Source organism: Strix uralensis, chromosome 3, assembly GCF_047716275.1.
Source record: "Strix uralensis isolate ZFMK-TIS-50842 chromosome 3, bStrUra1, whole genome shotgun sequence".
Lineage (NCBI taxonomy): Eukaryota > Metazoa > Chordata > Aves > Strigiformes > Strigidae > Strix > Strix uralensis.
In genome coordinates this window covers 132,777,113-132,795,651 of record NC_133974.1, presented here as the reverse complement: position 1 = coordinate 132,795,651, position 18,539 = coordinate 132,777,113, and the positions used below count along the sequence as shown (strand labels likewise).

Sequence of the window (18,539 nt, the reverse complement as noted above, 5' to 3'; positions counted from 1 at the left end):
GACAGCAATCTAGCTAACGCAACGCTTCTTCGGTGCTATCGGTCCTGTCCGTAGAGGGTTACCCAAAGCGTGTTTTCCTTCGCACGTCACAAAACAAAACTGTACATGATATGTATTACAGGATGTATGCAGCATGGTCGGTTTTGTTTGCTCTCGGGTTTGGTTTTGTTTCGCTTTTTTCTTTTTTTTTTTCTCTCCTCTTTTTTCCTTTTTTTTTTTTTTTTTTTTTTTTTCCGAACGGAACTGGAAACAGCGACGTGTTTGCTCAGCAACTAATCAGGGACAATTTAAAAACAGCCATAACATACCATACATGCTGTCTAATCCAAAAATTAAAAAAAAAAAAAACCCAACCAAAAAAAAAACCCAAAACAAAAAAAAACCCAACATACACAACATGTAAATTATTGCACAAGAGAAAGGCTCAAAGTTTGCGTAAAATGCAATAGTATTGCCCCGATACAGATCATGCATTCAAACGGTGAGAACAAAAAGAAAATAAACAGGGTGTGCTGGTGACAAGCACTTTCCGAATATCCTTAGCTTCCATGATTTCCATCACAAGGGACTAGAAAACCTCTACGGGGATGCGGGATGGGGAAGGGATGGGGTGGATGGGGGGTACGAATATACCTCTATTCAGTTTTTATCTCGTTATTCAAGACTCGATCACTGTGCCATTTTTTCATGTGTTTCTCCAGGGTACTGTACACGCTAAAAGGCATCTTACAAATCTCGCATTTGTAAACGTCCTTTCCCACCTGCCCGTGTGTTTTCATGTGCCGGGTGAGCTTGCTACTCTGGGCGCAGGCGTAGTTGCAAAGCTCACACTTATACGGCCTCTCGCCCGTGTGGCTCCGTCTGTGGACGGTGAGATTACTACAGTTCTTGAAGACCTTCCCACAGTACTCACAAGTGTCGCTGCGTCTGCCCTCTTTTGAGCTGGGCCTGCCAGGGCCCGGGCCACTAATATGGGGGGTGCTCCCTCCGCTTCCCGTGCCGCTGCGGCCTGAGATCCCTCCGTCCAGCTCGCCCGGCGGCGTGGAGAAGCGCAGGCTGCCGTTCTCCGAGGAGTGCTCGGAGGAGGAGGCGAAGGGCGATTGTCGGGAGTCGCCGAAGCTGAGGAAGGGGTCCTTCAGCTGCCGGGAGGCGGCGTAGCCCGCCAGCCACTGGGAGTAAACGTTCTCAGTGTTGGGCATGGCGGCGGCCGGCAGGTCGAACTCCTTCTCCAGCTTGATGCGTTTGGAGAAGGGGCTCAAGGAGCTGGGGCTACCCAGCAGCAGCTTTTTGGACAGGCCTCCCGAGGCAGACTCCCCCGGGGAGCAGCCCCGGCCGTTGACCGCCCCCTCGTCGATGCGGTCGGACTCGCCGGCCACCGAGTCTTCGTCGCAAGTGTCCCTGTGCACCTCGGGCTCGGGGAGGTGGCCCCGCTTGTGTTTCTCCCCCAGGACCTGGTGGAAGGCCTCGCTGAAGTGCTGCATGGAGCTCAGGACCATGCCCTGCATGACGTCCGGCATCGACCGGCCCTCCTCGCCGGCCCGCGAGTTGTTCTCGTGGTGGCGGGCCGCCTCCAGGCTCATCCCGAAGCCATAGTCCGGCCTGTCGCTCTCGTTCAAGTCCTCCTCCTCTTCCTCCTCTTCCTCCTCCTCCTCCTCCTCCTCTTCCTCCTCTTCCTCATCCCCGTTCTCAGGGATCATGTTGGGGTCGTTTTCACTCTTGAACTTGGCCACCACGGACTTGAGGGCGCTGCTGGCGCTGCCCACCAGGTCGCTGGTGCCTGGCTCAGGGGAGCTAGCGGTGGAGAGCCCGTCGTCCGACTTCACCGTCATGGGGGAGGACTTGTGCATGTGGGTCTTCATGTGGCGCTTCAGCTTGCTGGCCTGCGTGCAGGCGTGGTCGCAGAGGTTGCACTTGTAGGGCTTCTCCCCGGTGTGGCTCCGGCGGTGGACCACCAGGTTGCTCTGAAACTTGAAGGTCTTCCCACAGAACTCGCAGGACTTGGACTTCATGGGCGGCTGGGAGGGAGGAGGAGCGGACTGGAGAGGAGGAAGGGGCGGCGTGGCCAGGAACGGGGGCTTGCTGCCGGGCTGGAAGGGCTGCAGCAACCTTTGCATAGGGCTGGGCCGGCTCGGGGACAAGGGCGGGCTGGAGGTGTTGCCGGCCAGCTCCCGCAGCCTCCGGGAGAAATCCATAGCGGGGGGCTCCATCGCCATGGGGTTCAGTCGCAGCACCCTGTCAAAGGCACTAGGGTGATGGGTGGCCAGAGCCATTTCTTCCGCACCCAGGCGCTCAATGCGATGCGGATCCAAATGGTGCCTCGGGGGAGGGCTAAAGAGGGGCGGCGTGGGTGGGAAACGCCCTTCTCCCAGCCCCGATGCCTCCCTCGAGACCGAGCCGGGTATTCTGAGCAGGTTAAAAGGGTTATTGTCTGCAATGTGAATCCCGTGGAGAGGTGGCTGGGAAGGGCACTCTGCACCTAGTCCTGTTGGGATACCAACCCGTGGCGTCAGGGGGCTGCCGTGCTCGCTTTCTAGGTAGATCCGTAAGCCGTGCGTGTTCTGTGCGTGCTGCAAGAGGAACCAGGCGCTGTTGAAAGGCTGTTTACAAGTCGTACACGTGTAGCTGCTGGGCTCGTCTTTACCTGCAAAATAACACAACAAGCAGCGTCAATCTCCGGCCGTCCATCGGCGGGTGAGAGCTCACCTCCCCGCCTATCTCCTCTCCTCTGGGATGCTCAGCTGGGAGCCGGGGAAGGGACGTCCCAGCTCAGGCGCAGGCAGGGGACAGGGGACAGGACGGGAGGAGGCGAGGGGCGCGACGAGGAGGTCCAAACCCACCCAAAACACGCCCACCTCCTCCCACCGTCCTCAGCCCCGGGGTTCAGAACCAAACCCCGGCAGGTAACCACAGGAAGAAAAAAAGCTATTAAAAAAAAAAAAAAAAAGCTAATCAGGTCAATGGATGTCAGCTACGACTTGGCAGACTTTACGCTGCAAGAGGCTGCTAACATTTAAACTGGGAAGAAAATAAATAAATAAATACATAAATAAATAGAATGAAGAAAAATAAAATAAAATAAAATAAATCAATCCCCTTCTAAAAAGCACTCCAGAAAAACACACACGTGGTTTCAAAGCAGCAGCCCAGAGCATCATGACTTTAGCAAGCTGGGCAACACCACGCTATTAGCCTCCTCCTTACTTTGAGAGACTAACAACGTGTACAAAATTAGGCAGCACCTCCTGCTCATTAGCAGAGATTCAACTCTGGGGCAATAAAAAAAGAAAAAAAAAATAATTTAAACAAAATAGAGCATGGGACAGGGAGAGGGGAAGGCAGAGAGAGCAGCAGCTCCGCCAGGGAAAGAGCTGGACGGTGGCCAGGAGGCCTGGCCGAGCGCCCTGCCGGAGCCGCATTATTTCCCTCGCGCTGAAAAGAAGCTGAGGATGGTAAATGCCACTTTGGCAAGTAGCGAGCTAACTCTATTTCATGATAATTTATTTTTGGAGATAACACGGACATTATAAAAGAGCAACCAACTAATAAATAACTAAACAAAAAGCAGGCTAATAATGACAGCAGAAAGCAGCCCCTTCTAATATATGGCAAAACAAGGGGGATGAATAACTTTTTGAGGGCCGCCCGTGAGGAAAGAGTGGCGTGAGATATGGCGAAGGTGAGTGCGCTTTTATCAATTACTGCGATTTTGCGAATAATTTACTTCCACCCCCCGTATGGATGGTTTTTGCTTAACGCTGGTAAACTGAAACCGGAGGTAAGAGGAGGATAAAAATTCATTTCCAGCCCTGCCCAGCAGTTCTCATAGTACTTCTCGCTGTTTAGTGATATTTTTAAAAATAAAGATGCTCTTGAGGTTTGCTGAGGAATAAACCAGGAGCCCTCCAAGGGCATCAGTGCTTGGGGTGATACCTGCCTGCACCACGTACTCCTGCCCTGACCCAGCATTTATTTTACATTACGAGGCATTGGCTCCATCGGCACCGCTCCTGGGTAAACCTCTTTACACGCTGCACTGAGAGCTGCCCCCCCATTAGGTTTCCCCTATTTGCCTAACATGAAGGAAAGGAAAAGAAAAAAATCAGATGAGGCAGATTTGGAAAGAAAACATTGCTTTATCTGTGCCCGCCTTGTTTCCCACCTCACTTGGGAGGAGGGGAAGAAAAGCTTCGTATGGGCATTTTCATTCTCCGGCGAGCTGAATGATGACGTGGGGATAGGAGAGGCAGGCAGCCCTCTGCGGTTATTCTAATGTTTGGCCTGAGAAGCTGAATCGGACGAGTAAAAAGAGACTCGACTGTCTACAGCAGGCATTTAACACTTTAATCACTTTAAAAGCCCTTGGAATAATATTTAACATTTCATCCTGAAGCTGGCATCGGAATAAAATGCACTGTGGTGTTTAGTATGTGCCACGCATGCGAGTACAGATAAATACTTAAATCTGCTGAAATCAGAGGGAAACTCAATTGGACTTTCACATTCCTATGCTCATTTGTGAGGTTGGAAAACAATCTTAAATGGGAAAATTTCACCTTGCTTTGCCGTAATGAAGTGGAAGTTTTTAACACCATGGTAGGAGCTAACAACGTAACGCTACCTTATAGATCAGGTCAGAGAAAATAGCATTTTATCTTATAATGAGGACACAACATCGAGCGTTCGCTACCACATTTTAGTATTCCCATCAACTAGATATTCTAGATCATAAGGGCAGCTCGTGTAATCATAATGTCAATGAGAAGGGCTGTTACGACTGAGACTAAAGATTACATGGAAAAAGCTGCTTTGAAACTGGTAATTATTACCAGTCCACTAATAGCAAATGATGCATTACAGCTTCACCGTATAATCTGTATTTCACTCAGCTCCTGCCAGTACGGCCTTATTATATTATAGCACTCACAAATTCTAAATTCCTAAACTACAGTCATCAATAAATGTGTTACTTGCGATAATTTGTGAAATTACTTTGTTCATAACATCTTCGACTGTTATAAAGACTGGAATTGATTTCCTGCATGGCAAAATTAGGGCTACATTGATTTAGTGGAGTGTAAAATGTAATATTATTCTTCATTTGCTTGCCTGAAAAACAAGTTTTCAATTCACCATCCGCATTTGGTAATCAAGATAATAATTTAAATTTAAAAATCGTGTTTATGTACAAAACTTCCCTAAACAACCCACCATTTTCAAGGGAGTAATGTAAAACCAGGCAATAAAATAAAGCAGCGAAACAGTTAAAATTCACCAGCCATTTGCCTCCACCTCCTGCTTTGAAGAGACACGATTTCTAATTTGTCTATGAGTGCTTGATTAATTATGAAGGCTATTGACTGACCATATCACCAGCTAGAGATACGTTCCAGTCTGATGCAGCCTTGCCAAACTGCAAGAATTATGGCACTAATCCACGCGTTGCCCGCCACCAGCGAGACAGGGCCTTAAAGACTGCTGCGGCAACCCCCGGTTTTGGAAGGGACTCGCCCTTCCTTCCTCCCATCCCACCACCGCGCTTTTCGGCACAGCATTCGGGTCCCCCCAAAAGCCAGGTGGGATTGTAGGACCCAAAGGCTGTGGATCCACTGGTGTCTCCTAGCTACGGGCCAGCCTCTATGTCCGCACGGGCTTCCCAGCTAAAGCATCTGGGCAGGACCATGGGGCAAGCGAGGAAAGCACAGCAGGGAGATGCAGGAGATGGTGCTGGCCAAGGACAGAGCTGAAGAAGATGCCGCGGGGCTCTTTATGCCTCATCGTCCACCGGTGCAATGTCATGGGATGTGTTATCCAGAGCAGCATTGCAACGCCATCGGGGCTTTTGGCTCATTTCCAAGAGGCTAGCAGGAATCCCCCAGGTCAAGATGCGAAGCAGGTCACCGCCGGACCAGTCCTCCTCGGCCACCGGCAGCGGGGCTGGAGCTCACATCCTCGGCTGCTTCGCATCGAGGAATGTAAGGTCGAAAGAGACCACCAATTCTCACTCTCTGACCTTTCCTGCAATACGTGGCTCTCAGTTGTCCTGCACCATGATGTCTTTGGGCGAAGAGCGACCTCCTCCAGCCCCGCAAACTGTCTTCAGGGCAAAGCACAAAATCCCAGTGAAAACCATTCAAACCAGCTCAGAAGACAAGGAGAGCACCCGCTGCTTGCCACCACAGTCAGTTCCCACAGCTAACCACACTCACAGATGGGTACTGGGGTCCACTTGAAGTTCTCTGGCTCCAATCTCTACCTGTTCTCATTTTCTGTTGAGTGGTTTGTTGGGGTTTTTTTGGTTGATACACTGAAAAGCCCTTTGGTACACAGTGTGCCCCTCCACACACACCAAGGCTACTTGTGTGCCCAGAAATTCAAGGTTTTCCATCCTGAAGCCAGCCCTCCATCCTCTTCCACTACTCAAGGACCAGCCTAGTCCTTCTCACCCTAGCATCATGCTGGGAAGGAGTTGGTTTTCCTCTGAGCCTCCTGCAGGGCTGCTGCCTTCTGGGGTATCGCACCCCAGCTCGGTAAGCAGGGCCCCGATTCCGCTCTTCTATCCAAGGACCACAGCAGGCTGTACCCAACTATGCTCTCAACAGACCCTGCTTGACAGTCTTTCCACACCACCCCATAAACCCATCCAGGTTGCTATTCACCTGTCCAGCCGCCTTTGCTTTATCCACAGCGCTAAGCAGCCACAATTGCATATTCATTTCTAAATCACCAACAAAGTCCTAACCGCCACTGCGGCTCCCACCCAGCCCCTGCTGACCTCTCCCATCCACCGATGCTTCTCCAGCTAAGCCCTCACATTCCCAAATCTGCTGGCCAGCTCTGCATCTCCCGGGCTAGCAACACCGCCCACTGCTCCGTCTTTCCTGTACACAATGTCACACAGCACCGCGTCCAACACCTTGCAGAGTCTATTTCATCTACATTTATCAACCAAAGTTGTCATCTGGAAGAATGAAATCAGGTTTATTTGACAAGATCTATATTCCATAAATCTAAGTTGAGTGGCATGAATTATATTTCTATCCTTTAATTCTTTATCAATTGAATCTTATATTGGCTCTTCAATTATTCTGCCCAGAAAAGATAAGCAAAGTGTTGCCAACTCTCCCATGGTTACCCCGACCAGCTCTTGATGGCATTTTCCCAGTCTGTAAGCTTTATTAAAAAACAGCATCACATGTCAACTCTTCAGGGATTCTTGGGTGCAAGTTGTCAAGGCCTTTTCCTTTAAAAACAATTTATCTCCATTGGACCTTGTATAAAATCCTCCTTGGCTACTAATGAGCTAGAAAAAACGTCATCACCCACCTATGATAGATACAGGAACATAACACTGCTGCTTTCCAAGTCTACAGAAGAAATATTTATTAAAAATTTCGACCTTAGGGCTTCTTCCATCCACCACTTCTAGGGTTTCTCTTTTCTCCAGGAGCCTGAGAGGCTCTCCTCTTCTTCCCATCCGTGCCAGGCAAGAGTTTTCCTCGGCATCCTCGGCTCCCCTGATCAGTTCTCTACCCATCAGGTTTCTCACTGCGATTGACTGCTATCTATTTTCCATTTTTTAAATTGCCATATATTGATTTTTTTAATATCTAATTGCTGTTCTCATCTTGCCACTGAAGCGGGTGAAGTGGGTTTTGGATTTGGGCCAAAGTTGTCCTCTCCTTCCTGGACAGCTCATCAACTCTTTACAAATAGCTTCCAATTACCACTCGCATTTTTGGTGTACATTTTCCCTCCCAGTCAATTTTAGTGCTCGTTTTCTTCATAGCTGGGAAATTACCCCTTTAGCAGAATTACACGGGGATACCACATACCAAATACAAACATGGGGCCAATATGAAACCTGGCTGGTCTCACCCAGTGAAGTCTCACCCACCATTATGTATTTATTCCTTTTCTACATCCTGGCCAGCAAAGAACAAGTGACAGGGCATGGCATTTCATTACAGCACAAATGTTTAGTGTTTCTCAAGTTACTGGCTCCTGCTTAAAAAAAAAGCAGCAGAACAGCTCTTGCCTGCCATGCCCCCAAAAGAAGTGATTTAACCAGTGACACACGAGTGACAGATTTAGCTTCTGATCCGAAAAATGTTAACAAATGAGTGGGATGGATATTGGCATTTGAGTGCCTTTAAGGGCAGTTGGCACAATTACTCAGTAAAATATGAAGAGATGGCTGCTTTCAGCAATAAGGGACTTTTTTTATATTAAAAAAAAAAAGCTGGCTCTTCTGTACTGTGCTCACAGATACACCCGGCATGCTCGAAGTCCGAGTTGAAGCAAGCCAACATCTCCAGCCACAATATAGCTGGCTCCAAGCAAGACCCACAGCCATGTCCACAGCCATCAGCAGCAAAGCCAGACAAGATGCTGGGGAGAAGACCAGCTGGGAGTAGAAGCTGTCAGCTAGATGCCACTGCTGGGAGGGTTTTTTAAAAAAAAAAAAAAAAAAAAAAAAAAAAAGGATTTCTGGAGCTAAGCATGCAAGTTCAGGGATTGCCAAGTGAGTAATGGAATAATCTGCATGTGTGTGCCAATGTGCTTTGGAAGAGCTTCCTTCGTTTCTCAAAACTCAGGGCTGGATCCAGAAAAGCTGCTCGCCGGACACACCAGCGCTTTACGGAAGAGCAACACTGAAACACCACGTGCAGCACACCCTCGCAATGCCCCCATCTGAAACAGGCAGCCCATAGCGCAGGACGTTGTTTGGGAAGGACCGCCAGAGCAAGGAGAGAAATATTAACAAAACATTTATTTTACCACAGGGTATCTTACGGACTGCACATAAACACGCAGTATTAGAGACACCCCAGTTTTCCCAGTGTTTTCACAAACCAAACGGCAGCGTAAGCAGTGTCTGCATACGTGCCAATGGTGTTCACAAGGATTTCATTCACAGCTGCAGATTTATTGCCTCAGAGGAATCCCCGTGCCAGAGAAATCTCTGAGCAGACCAGGACTTGGCCCTCGCTGCCTGGATGGTCCAGCCCTTGCCCTCAGCAGCATCTCTTGGCAAGCCAGCACCACCAGCCTTGGTGGCTTAGCTCCCACGTTCTCCTTCACCTTCCCCAAAAACCAGCTTGTGTAAGCAAATCAGGGTCTCTTTACAGGGCTACCTGCACCTACAGGGCACGTACACACCTTTTGCTATCAAACTGCAGAGGACAAAAGTTAAAAGCAACTCGAACGCTCACAACCTGCAGTAAGCACTCCCTTCTCTTCTGCTCACCACCAAACAAGTATCGGAGGAACAAGCCGAGCCAAACCCAGGAACTTCTTAATTCAGCTTTAATGTCAACTGACTGCTTGATTTTTGGACTGATAAATTTGGAGTTGTTATGGTATTTAAAGGGGGGAAGAAAAAAAATGGAGTTAATTGTTACCACTTGTACTCGATTCAGTTCTTCTCCATCTGGCTTGTCAAATATCTCCTTTTTTTTTTTTTCTCCCCCCCCCCTCTCTCTTGGAAATCCATACTGCTGAAATTCCTTTCAACTGAAAACTAGAGAAGTGAAACGGTTGGGACGCAGGAAGCGTCGCAGGGCCAGGAGATAAGTGGGTCCACTCTATGCCTGCAGCAGCCCACTTCTCCCTTGGTAAGAAATAGCTGCTTCGTCGTGACTCACCTTTTCCTGGTAGTCAGTAGCCTCAGTTTACATGGGAAACTGTAACCATCCAAACATATTTGTTCCCTCTTGCACTAATTCTTCCTTCTGATTCTCCAGATTGCAAAAGGCACGTTATTAACCTGGTCCATCATTAACTGGTTATAAGTAGCTGTTAGTACTGTTAGCATCAGCATTGTCGCTGTTGTTGTCATAATAATTATAATAATAAAATGCAGCTACTGCTGTTGTTTGTAGGTACAACAGGGTACCTTCTCTCTAATCCTTTCTCTTTATCACTAGATGAACCAGATTCAGAAACACTGAAAAAGGAAAATGTCCCCGAAACTCTCTAGGAAGTGACACAGCATTGCTTGTGAAATGAGCAGCACCATTGCTGTTGTGCATTTGAAAAATAAAACTCTGCAAATCAAGTCCACGTTGTTTATGAACAGGCCTGATGGCGGATCCTGGGACCGGCTTACTTGTGAAAAAGTCAAAAATCTGGAAGATGATTTGCTTTGCGGGCCCCTCAGTGCCCCATGTGCCACCTTCACCAGCCTCTCCTTATCTGCGAATTATTGATATTCCTGAAAATATGTTTTTTCCATAAATTCAAACCCCCTGAAATAATTTTAATAAAACTGGTAACATATTTTCTAAACCAAGTATCAATAATGCCGTTTTTTCATTACACCTCCTTTAAGCCCCTCTTTTAAAGAAGAACTGGACCAAAACGCTAATGCCACGACCCAAACTTCAAAAAGAAACCCAAGCAAAAGCAATAATAAAAACAAAGCTACAACTGGCACTGCCTTGCCATTCCAAGATTTAGATTGGAGTTAGGAACTCCAGCAATGCACCTTTTTCTCCCAAAGCTAAATTTTCATTGGGTTTTGCAGCACTGCTCAGGTTTCCACAAGAGAAAACTTTTTCGGGCCTGAGGAAAGAGCAGGCGGGAAGGGATGGGAACAGGGAGACCAGTTCTTCCCTGCAGAAGGGCAACATGCAGCATCCTCAAGCAGGGGACCGGGTGGGAGCGGGGAGGGCTCCATCCACAGCCCGGGGTCCAGGCTCCTCGCAACCCTGGGGAACATCTGGCCCTTTCAGGAGAAGTGCAAAGTTCGTGGATGACCATTCTGGTTGTAGCCTCAACATATTTTGTGTATTTACTCATTCTCCTAAGCAGATCCGAACCCCTAACACCTGGTTTCCTCACCAAAAAAAAAATATTTTGTTAACAACAAGCAACAAAATGCATGGTTTGCCAGAGCCTCAGCAGGGAGGCGCAGGGTGCTGGGGTCCTGCCGGAGCACGCCAGCACAGGCCTGACCTCAACGTCTGTCACCATTTTCAAGGCGATTATGATTTGGCCACCAAAAAAACCTGCTTCAAGCTCCAACTTGGCAAATAAGGTATCAGGCTGCGACTGATTTTGTGCTTTTTTAAAACTTAAGGGGGGTGGAAATCTGTTGCATTTTGATTAGCGAGGAACAGAAGAAACCTGCTGCCGGAAAGGAACTTTGTGCTTGAAATTCAGCTTTGAATGAAGTTTTAAAAAGAAACCCCTCATGCAAAGAAGACCTGATCACACACGCGTACGCACTCTATACGCTAATGCTACAGGGATGGAGAAATAGAGAAGATGCAGACTGCAGCATCACAGGGGTAGTAGCTCCATTAACTTCAAATGCCAGCAGTGGGACCTAAGGGGCGAACTATATGGTATTGTCAGCCCCAGAGGAGGAACTCCTCACTGATACCATCTCATTTCTCTAAAAATAGCGTTAGTAAAGTAACCAACACCCCAGACACACAGGCTTCCCTACCCGCCTCTCCCGAGCGCTGGCACAGAGATTACACATGAATGGACTCAAACAAGAGTCGCATCGCTGCGATGGCACCTGCTAAATCAGCTCCTCTGGACCTACCTGGCAGCAGGTGTGTCCCCTGCTGAAAGGTCCACCTGGGCTGTGACCCACCAAGGACCAAGCCTCCTCTGAGTCCTGCCCTGAAAAGAGCATCAAAGCCCTTTCAAAGCCTAACCTGACTACCCAGCCAATGATGCCTTGCTTCTATAGTCCACAATTATGCATTTACCCAGTGACTGCTGGGGACAATCAAGTCAATAATTCACTTTTTAAATGCAGTGTTGTAATTATACAGCTACAAAGAGCTTCCAAATCATTTTATTCACTCTCATACACCTATGTGATGAATTGTTTCCTCTCTTATTGTTTTCTCCCCAGCCAGTGGCATCTGAGGAAAAGGCAGAAGAGCGCTTGAAAAAGTTTACTGCAAACTAAAGGGAGATGCTCTAGCATGACATCTCAGGTCATCCTGCCGGCATGGGGCAAGATGTGGCACGAGGTTCCCCAGCCCTGGCAGAGGTGTTTCTCCCAGTTTGTATTGCAGCTTCGGCATCTGGCAGGGGTGAGCGTGCATCGTGGTCGCTGCTCTGCAACGCACATCGTATACGAACATGTCTCTTACATATAGAGCCTCTCAGACACAACGCCACGATGCTGCTTTGCTGAGAAGAAGCCGCTAATGCTTGGTGACCTGATTAGCTCTGCAGGGCCTCGCTGGAGGATGCGGTGGCTCTACCGCACAGGGCACTCCTGGAGAGATCAAAGCGTGCTGGCATTTTGAAACGGCTGTGAGCCCTCTCCCAGGGAGAAACAGGGGCTGGTGCCTTCCCACCACTGCTCACCGGCAGGCAGGCTGCTGCCGGGGCACTGTTGGGCCATCAGCTCTGCTCATCACCTATGGCTTTGCTTTATTTTTCCTGCATTTTGCATATTAGCATCTCTACCTGAAGTACCTGGCTCCGTAAAGCACAGATGTTTAAACCGTCGCCTTGCAGAGACGTGATGGTTCCTGCCAGCCCCCCTTGGCCCTTCTCACCAGCCAGGCGCTGCCGAAGTCCCCTTCTCCATCCCACAGCACCCCTGCTCCCACCAGTGCCTCGGGCAGTATGTCGGTGCAGCCAAAAAGCCCCAGCCCTCAGCCAAGGGCCTTGAGAGCCTTATTCCACCTTTTCCTTCCCAAAATGGATCCTCTTCAGACTCTCCTCTTCCCCAGCCTTCCCCTTTGGCTCACTTTCCTCTGGCTTTCAAATTAATGATATTTAGCCAGCAGCAAACCATCTTGACAAAGTGGGTCAGGGGAACTGTAGGTCCCCCCCAAACAACACCTCCACCTGCAAATCATCTGCCAGGAAGGCAAAGGTTTATTCTGTCCCTGAGCAAGTTCAATGTCACCATGGAGTTGCAAGCACAGCAAGTGCTGAACCAGATCCTACGACATTTAGTTTCATAACTTGCACAAGCGAGTATTAGTAGAATCGATAATACATATATTTTCCCCTCCCTGCTTTGCAAATAGGACCAAAAGGTGTCGTAAAGTTGTCCAGTCTCCTCGGGTTTATTCTGTCTCCTCTCTGTCGTTGAGATATCCTTGAAGTTGAAAATGATATAATACTCCGAATATCTGGAGTTTGTAGGATGTAAGACTTGCAAGAATTGCTACAGCTTTATTGCGTTCTCGGGGCACAGAGAGTATTTACCATACATACATCAAGTCAAGGAATGCAAAATGGGCATATGAAAATTGGGCGCTTGGAGCTCAGGAGTTTAAATTCCCAGAAAGGCAGATAAAAGAGTAGATTCTCTTATTTATAGATTTGCAGATGAAATCCAACAAAACCAGCCCTCCCCCCCCCCCCCCCCCCCCAAAAAAAACCCCTCCCTCCTTTCTGTCAGTAAGGCTGATTCAATTTCGAGGCTTGCAAGGTCTCCTCTCGCCGAGTATTACCCGACCCCAATAACACGCACTGTTCCAAGGTTAAGATCTGTTTCCTTACAATAATGCAGAAAGCTGTTGTTTCAGTCGCGGCTGCAGAATTCAGCTTTGAAGGACAGGTTAGTACCACACTACATTTAACTGGATTCAGTTCATCTGATTATACAGTGCCTTGCTTTCTGGAATATGTAATCATCTCTTTCTGATGACATTTTAAATATCCAACTAGACAAATAATTGCAGCAATAATTGATAGCTGAGTCAAGCTGGAAGATTATTGATTGGCACAGTACCCACTGAAACAAATGTTCATCTTTCAAACATTACAGTGAGGATGCTTAAATCTAACTTTTGCTGATAAATGATAAAAATTTGATTTACTGATAAAACCACTGGAATAGAATATGCCCTTCGGGATTTGATTACCTGGTGAAATTCTTCGAAGAAAAATTAGGCATTGAGATTTATATTCTATTTCACGTAAATAATTTCCAAGATATGTGAATAAGCGGCTGAACATAAACACACGTGAAGAAGTCTTATAAAGAGTTGCTGATTAACTCTCTGCCTTTCTCCTCTGTTTCTAATCACTGCTTACGTAGGAGTTTATCCCGCCACCTTCCTGAGGATGCCTCGTGTGGGTCTCATTACCGGTGACGGGAGTTACGTGTCGGGAAATATCCCCCTGTCTTTTTCCCAGCAGCTCAAAGCTCTCACTTTAAATGTGCATATTCTTACTCCGCTGTGAATGCAGCCGAAATGAGGGTTTGATCTCATTTGCCATGGTGTAAATCAGGAGCACCAGCGCCCAAATCTGCGGTGTCACATTAAAGCAGCAGGAGGGAGGTCAAGATCAGGTGCATTTGCAAACGGCATTCTCTGTCTTAAAGGGAGGGGGTTTAAAGCTGAAATAAAACCACTTTTCAGCTCTTATTACACAGGGGTCTGTTTAAACGTGGCTTTCCTTCTAATTATAAAATTCCGGACCCTGCAGCGCTGCCTATACATCAGGGGGAGAGAAAGGGGGAATTTCTGAAACTTACTGATTAGAAAGCAGAGCGAGCGGCCACGGCAGAGGATCGCGTGCGGGGAAAGGCAAGCGATGAGCTGCCTAGTTAGGGCAGAGAAGCCGTCGCAAGGCAGAAGCCTGAAATTAAGGAAAAGCGCCAGAATATTTGAGCAGGGAACAAAGAGCATAAATTCCAGAGTAAGAGATGAAAAATGCACTGAAACGTTTTGAAACGATGCCATTAGGAGCTGATTGAGTCTCGGAGCTACTGTTAAAAATCAGCCGCTTGTTAGATGCAGCGATCAGCTGAGCCCTGACACTTAAGGCGTACGAGGGGGCTTGTCGAGCGGCTTCGCTCTAATTTAGAGATCCTCAGTTAATTAGAAAGCCCTCAGATTTTCTGCAAATGCGGGTCGCTATCGACAGCTCGTCCTTTTGATGCTTTCCAGGTGACAGTTGCCGGACTGACCTTCCCGGTGCTGGCAGGGTTGTCCAGACCCTCACCGTGTTGGGGAATTCAATCACCGCCGCCAGCGCCAGCGGGAAGTTACAAGTAAGGTTACTCCACTCCTACACGCCGTTTCCTCCTCTGGAACAAACCCTGATGAAATCTGCATTTGCTTAATGCTATGAATAGCTCCAGGTTTGAATTATTATTATTTTATCTCCCTGCCGAGTGGATGTCACAGCCAGCCCAGGACTTGGGGGCGGGAGCTTACTGAAGGCAGCGCCAGCAGAGGTTGGGAGAAGTGCTTTATGGGGGATGACCTGCTCGCACTGAACCCACGGACTGCAGGAGAGAAACCTCCCTTTGAGGTGTTCGTTTCCCCGATAGCTACGGCAGGTAGCGGTGGCTGCAGGGGATGGAGCTCTGTCCAGGGGGACAGCGCTCCCTGAGTTCTCCCAGCACGCCCCATCCCATGGGGTTGCCTTTCCCCGCCACAAGCAAGGTCTGGTGACACTTTCTGAGTAGAAACCACTGATAATACATAACACAAGGCAAATACTAACACAGGCAACCTCCAAACAAAACAAGGCTTGTTTGGAAACGCAAGGAAAGGAGTGGAAGTTACAGTAACAACCCAAAGGCAAGATGACAGACCTGCAGTCAGATGGGGAGTCGGCAGCAGACACTAGAAAATTAACTCTCAGGAACAGTCTAGCATCGGCAGGGAAATGAATGAGATGATCTAAGAGATATTTTCCACCTCTAATAGGATTTGATGATGATTTTGCATAGGCTTTTGTGCTAGCCTGGCTTTTGATAAAGGCATGGTGTCTCTTTTCAACCCACATGCAAGGGAGAGATTAATAAGTTGCAAACTCGGCCCACCTCGGCTATAAATGGTTCCTGTGCCTATAGGGGGAAAAAAAGCCAAGCTATGACTGAAAAAAAAACCAGTGAACTGAGTGCAGTTAGTGCTTTTACACCCAAATCTTCAGTTATTAAAGAGATTTAGAAAGGAGAGAAAAATTCTCCTCCAGCATCTAAAAATGCATCAATTTAGTGGCCAGATGGGCCAGCAATGCCCAAACCGTGGCCAGTTTAGGAGCACCAGATTGAGACTTTTCCAGGGAGAGCTCTGCTGGGGTCTGCAGGATGCAAGGGGAGAGGACAAGGCTCTGGCACACCTTGCAGGTCTCATTCTCCCCAGGCAGGAGAAGGGGGCAGAGCCACCAGCAGGTGAGGACAGCACTCCTCTGGGAAGACCTGGCGTGGAGACTTTTGCCCGCTCATGGCCTCGGACTGGCGGAGGATAAAACCAGAGGACTGGCCTTGGAGGATGGATTAAGACAGCGCTGATGGTAAAGAACAAAATGGAAACAAGAGTTTATAAGTGTACGAAATGGATAGTAGAGAATCCCATCTTTTAGCAAGATAAGCATTTTCTTACAGGAAAATGCAATTAAATGTTGTAACTGCCAACACTTAGATACCAGTAACAGATAGCAACAAAAAACCCCTACCCCTCACCTGATTAAGCGAATAACCTTCTGCGTAGTCTACATGGTCATATCATGATACCCTTTCTTGGGACAAATGCCCCCTTACTCCATGGGCTGTTCCACTGTTACCTTTCAGCAGGAAGATTTGGGGATCCAGGTCCTGCTCTTTAGCATCACTGGGACTAAACTCAGCCTTGCTGCTGTCTAACCCTTGCGCTGGGCTAAATGAACGTGGCTGCCATTCAGAAGAGAGAGCCGCTCTCCTGCTCTTCATTCATGAGTCTTCTTTTTCTGGCTCTTCACCTCTTTACTTTGATGACGCAGCAGATAAGGGGGCTGGGACCTCCATCATGCATCTGCTTACGCTAGCAAAGTCAGCGCACGTATGCTGCCATACATCCCGAGGCACAGGAGGACGTGGGGCACGCTGTGACCTGCCAGCAGCACCTCTACATCCACGCAGCCGGGACAACTCATCAGGGAGCCACATGCTGGTCCCCACTACCATCACTTCCCTTGCTGCCAACCTCCAGTCCCCCACAGGGCAGCTCTGCTTTTCAGGAAAACCAGCTCACGGGGCCAAAGACAGGCAAGCAGATACACCACCGCATGCCTGACCACAGACTTTTGTCTGCAGCGAGCGTTTCAGGTTCAGGACTGCTGTTATTTGTACTGCAGCCAGGTCCGACGGCTGCCACGGGGGACCAGAGCCCCTCAGAGCACAGCACTGCACCCAGAGATAACAAAACGACAGTTCCTGCCCCCAGAGTTGGCCATTATTATCATTGCTATTATAGCCTGATGAGAGGGGCTGCCAGTTTAAACAGGCTACTGCTTCAGCGCCAACACTTCCCACTCCTCAGGCTTAAGACCGCTGAATATTTCAGCAGGTAAACAGCAGAAGTCACAATCCTCCCATTTGCTGCCACATCTCGTAGCGCTTTTGAAAAACCACAGTGGCGCATTCGCGGTTGGAGTACAAGAAATTGGCCTCGCGTCATTTTTTAGCAATAATACAATAAGAGGGCAATAGTGTTAAAAACAATTAACACCAAGACGTTGCACTTAATTGTACCTTAAGTCCGATTTGCTCGGCATGCTCTGCAAACGGCCATTAATGCCATAAAGGCTGTATGGGGAGTGGAAGCACTGCCCGCAGTCCTGCAGGGGTGTTTTCCAGGTCCTCGTTTTCTCAGGAATGGGAGCATTTTCCAAAAAGCAGCAGCGAGCGCATGGCTCATACCTGCCACCTCCAGCATCTCCAACACCCTGTCTGTGCCCAAGCTTGCCACGCTCCCTAAAATGGGTACTGGATGCCGTGGTGATGGGCAGCAGCTCCATAAAAGTCCTTGATTCATCACTTTACCTGAGCATTTTATCAGAAAACACCCTGTCCAGGGGCAGGCTGGGAGATGACTGTATATACGGCAGGTCTGAAATTGCCATCAGCTTCACCTCGATCCTTTTCCAATGTCCTTGGCCACCCAGTTAAGATCTGACAGCATTTAAAGATGACAGTGCTTGAGGTAATGGGACAATGCCGTAACAGGATTACAGGAAATGTGAAAGAAAGGACATACGTACGTAATGTCATTTAGGTAATGTCATCTATGAACAGGTTTTGCTGCAATTTTTGCTGACAAAGAAGTCAGTCTCACTTATACAATTCCTTTTAAACTCTGTTATTGCCATAAATAGTTTACTTCTTCCTGAAATAAAGCTTTTTAGATGCGTAGTCACACATATTTTGTCCAACTTTCTTGCCGGTCTGAGGTGGGGTATCCTGAGGGGGAACAGCAATACAAACCAGCACGAGGCGGTGAGCGGAGCGAGGCAGCGGATCGAAGGACTCCCCGCCACCCTCCCAACCTAGCTGCAGCACCCGGACTTTGTAAGATCCTCCCAATTAATTTCCACCCAGCTATTTCCTCCTCGCGCCCTTTTTCCATCAGTATTCCCTTTCAGTCCCACCGCAGCTGCCCCCGAAACAGCTTCCTCATTGTCGCCCACCAGAAGTGGTGTATGTGTGCCAAGCAACTGACCACAAACAAAAGCTTGTTTGACCAACGCTTGTTCCAAAACAAAACCCCGGCTGGAGAAGGAAATCCCGCAAAGGAGGAGGGATTGATGCTGGGACAATTTGGAAGGCGAGCCCA

General features: G+C 48.5%; 1 protein-coding gene across 6 annotated transcripts in view; it reads right to left on the bottom strand.

Annotated features, from left to right (window-relative positions):
- Nucleotides 1-18,539, bottom strand: part of BCL11A (BCL11 transcription factor A) — a 108,615-nt gene that overhangs the window by 7,211 nt on the left and 82,865 nt on the right. For 3 of the 6 annotated variants that reach the window (XM_074864469.1, XM_074864466.1, XM_074864468.1), the window contains exon 3: nucleotides 1-2,641. This exon is cut by the window's left edge and continues 2,870 nt beyond it. In XM_074864469.1, coding sequence (XP_074720570.1) covers nucleotides 636-2,641 — 2,006 coding nt within the window. In that variant the 3' untranslated portion in view covers nucleotides 1-635. The remainder of the gene's footprint in view (nucleotides 2,642-18,539) is intronic. The other 3 variants (XM_074864472.1, XM_074864467.1, XM_074864470.1) reach the window with 3 other exon arrangements.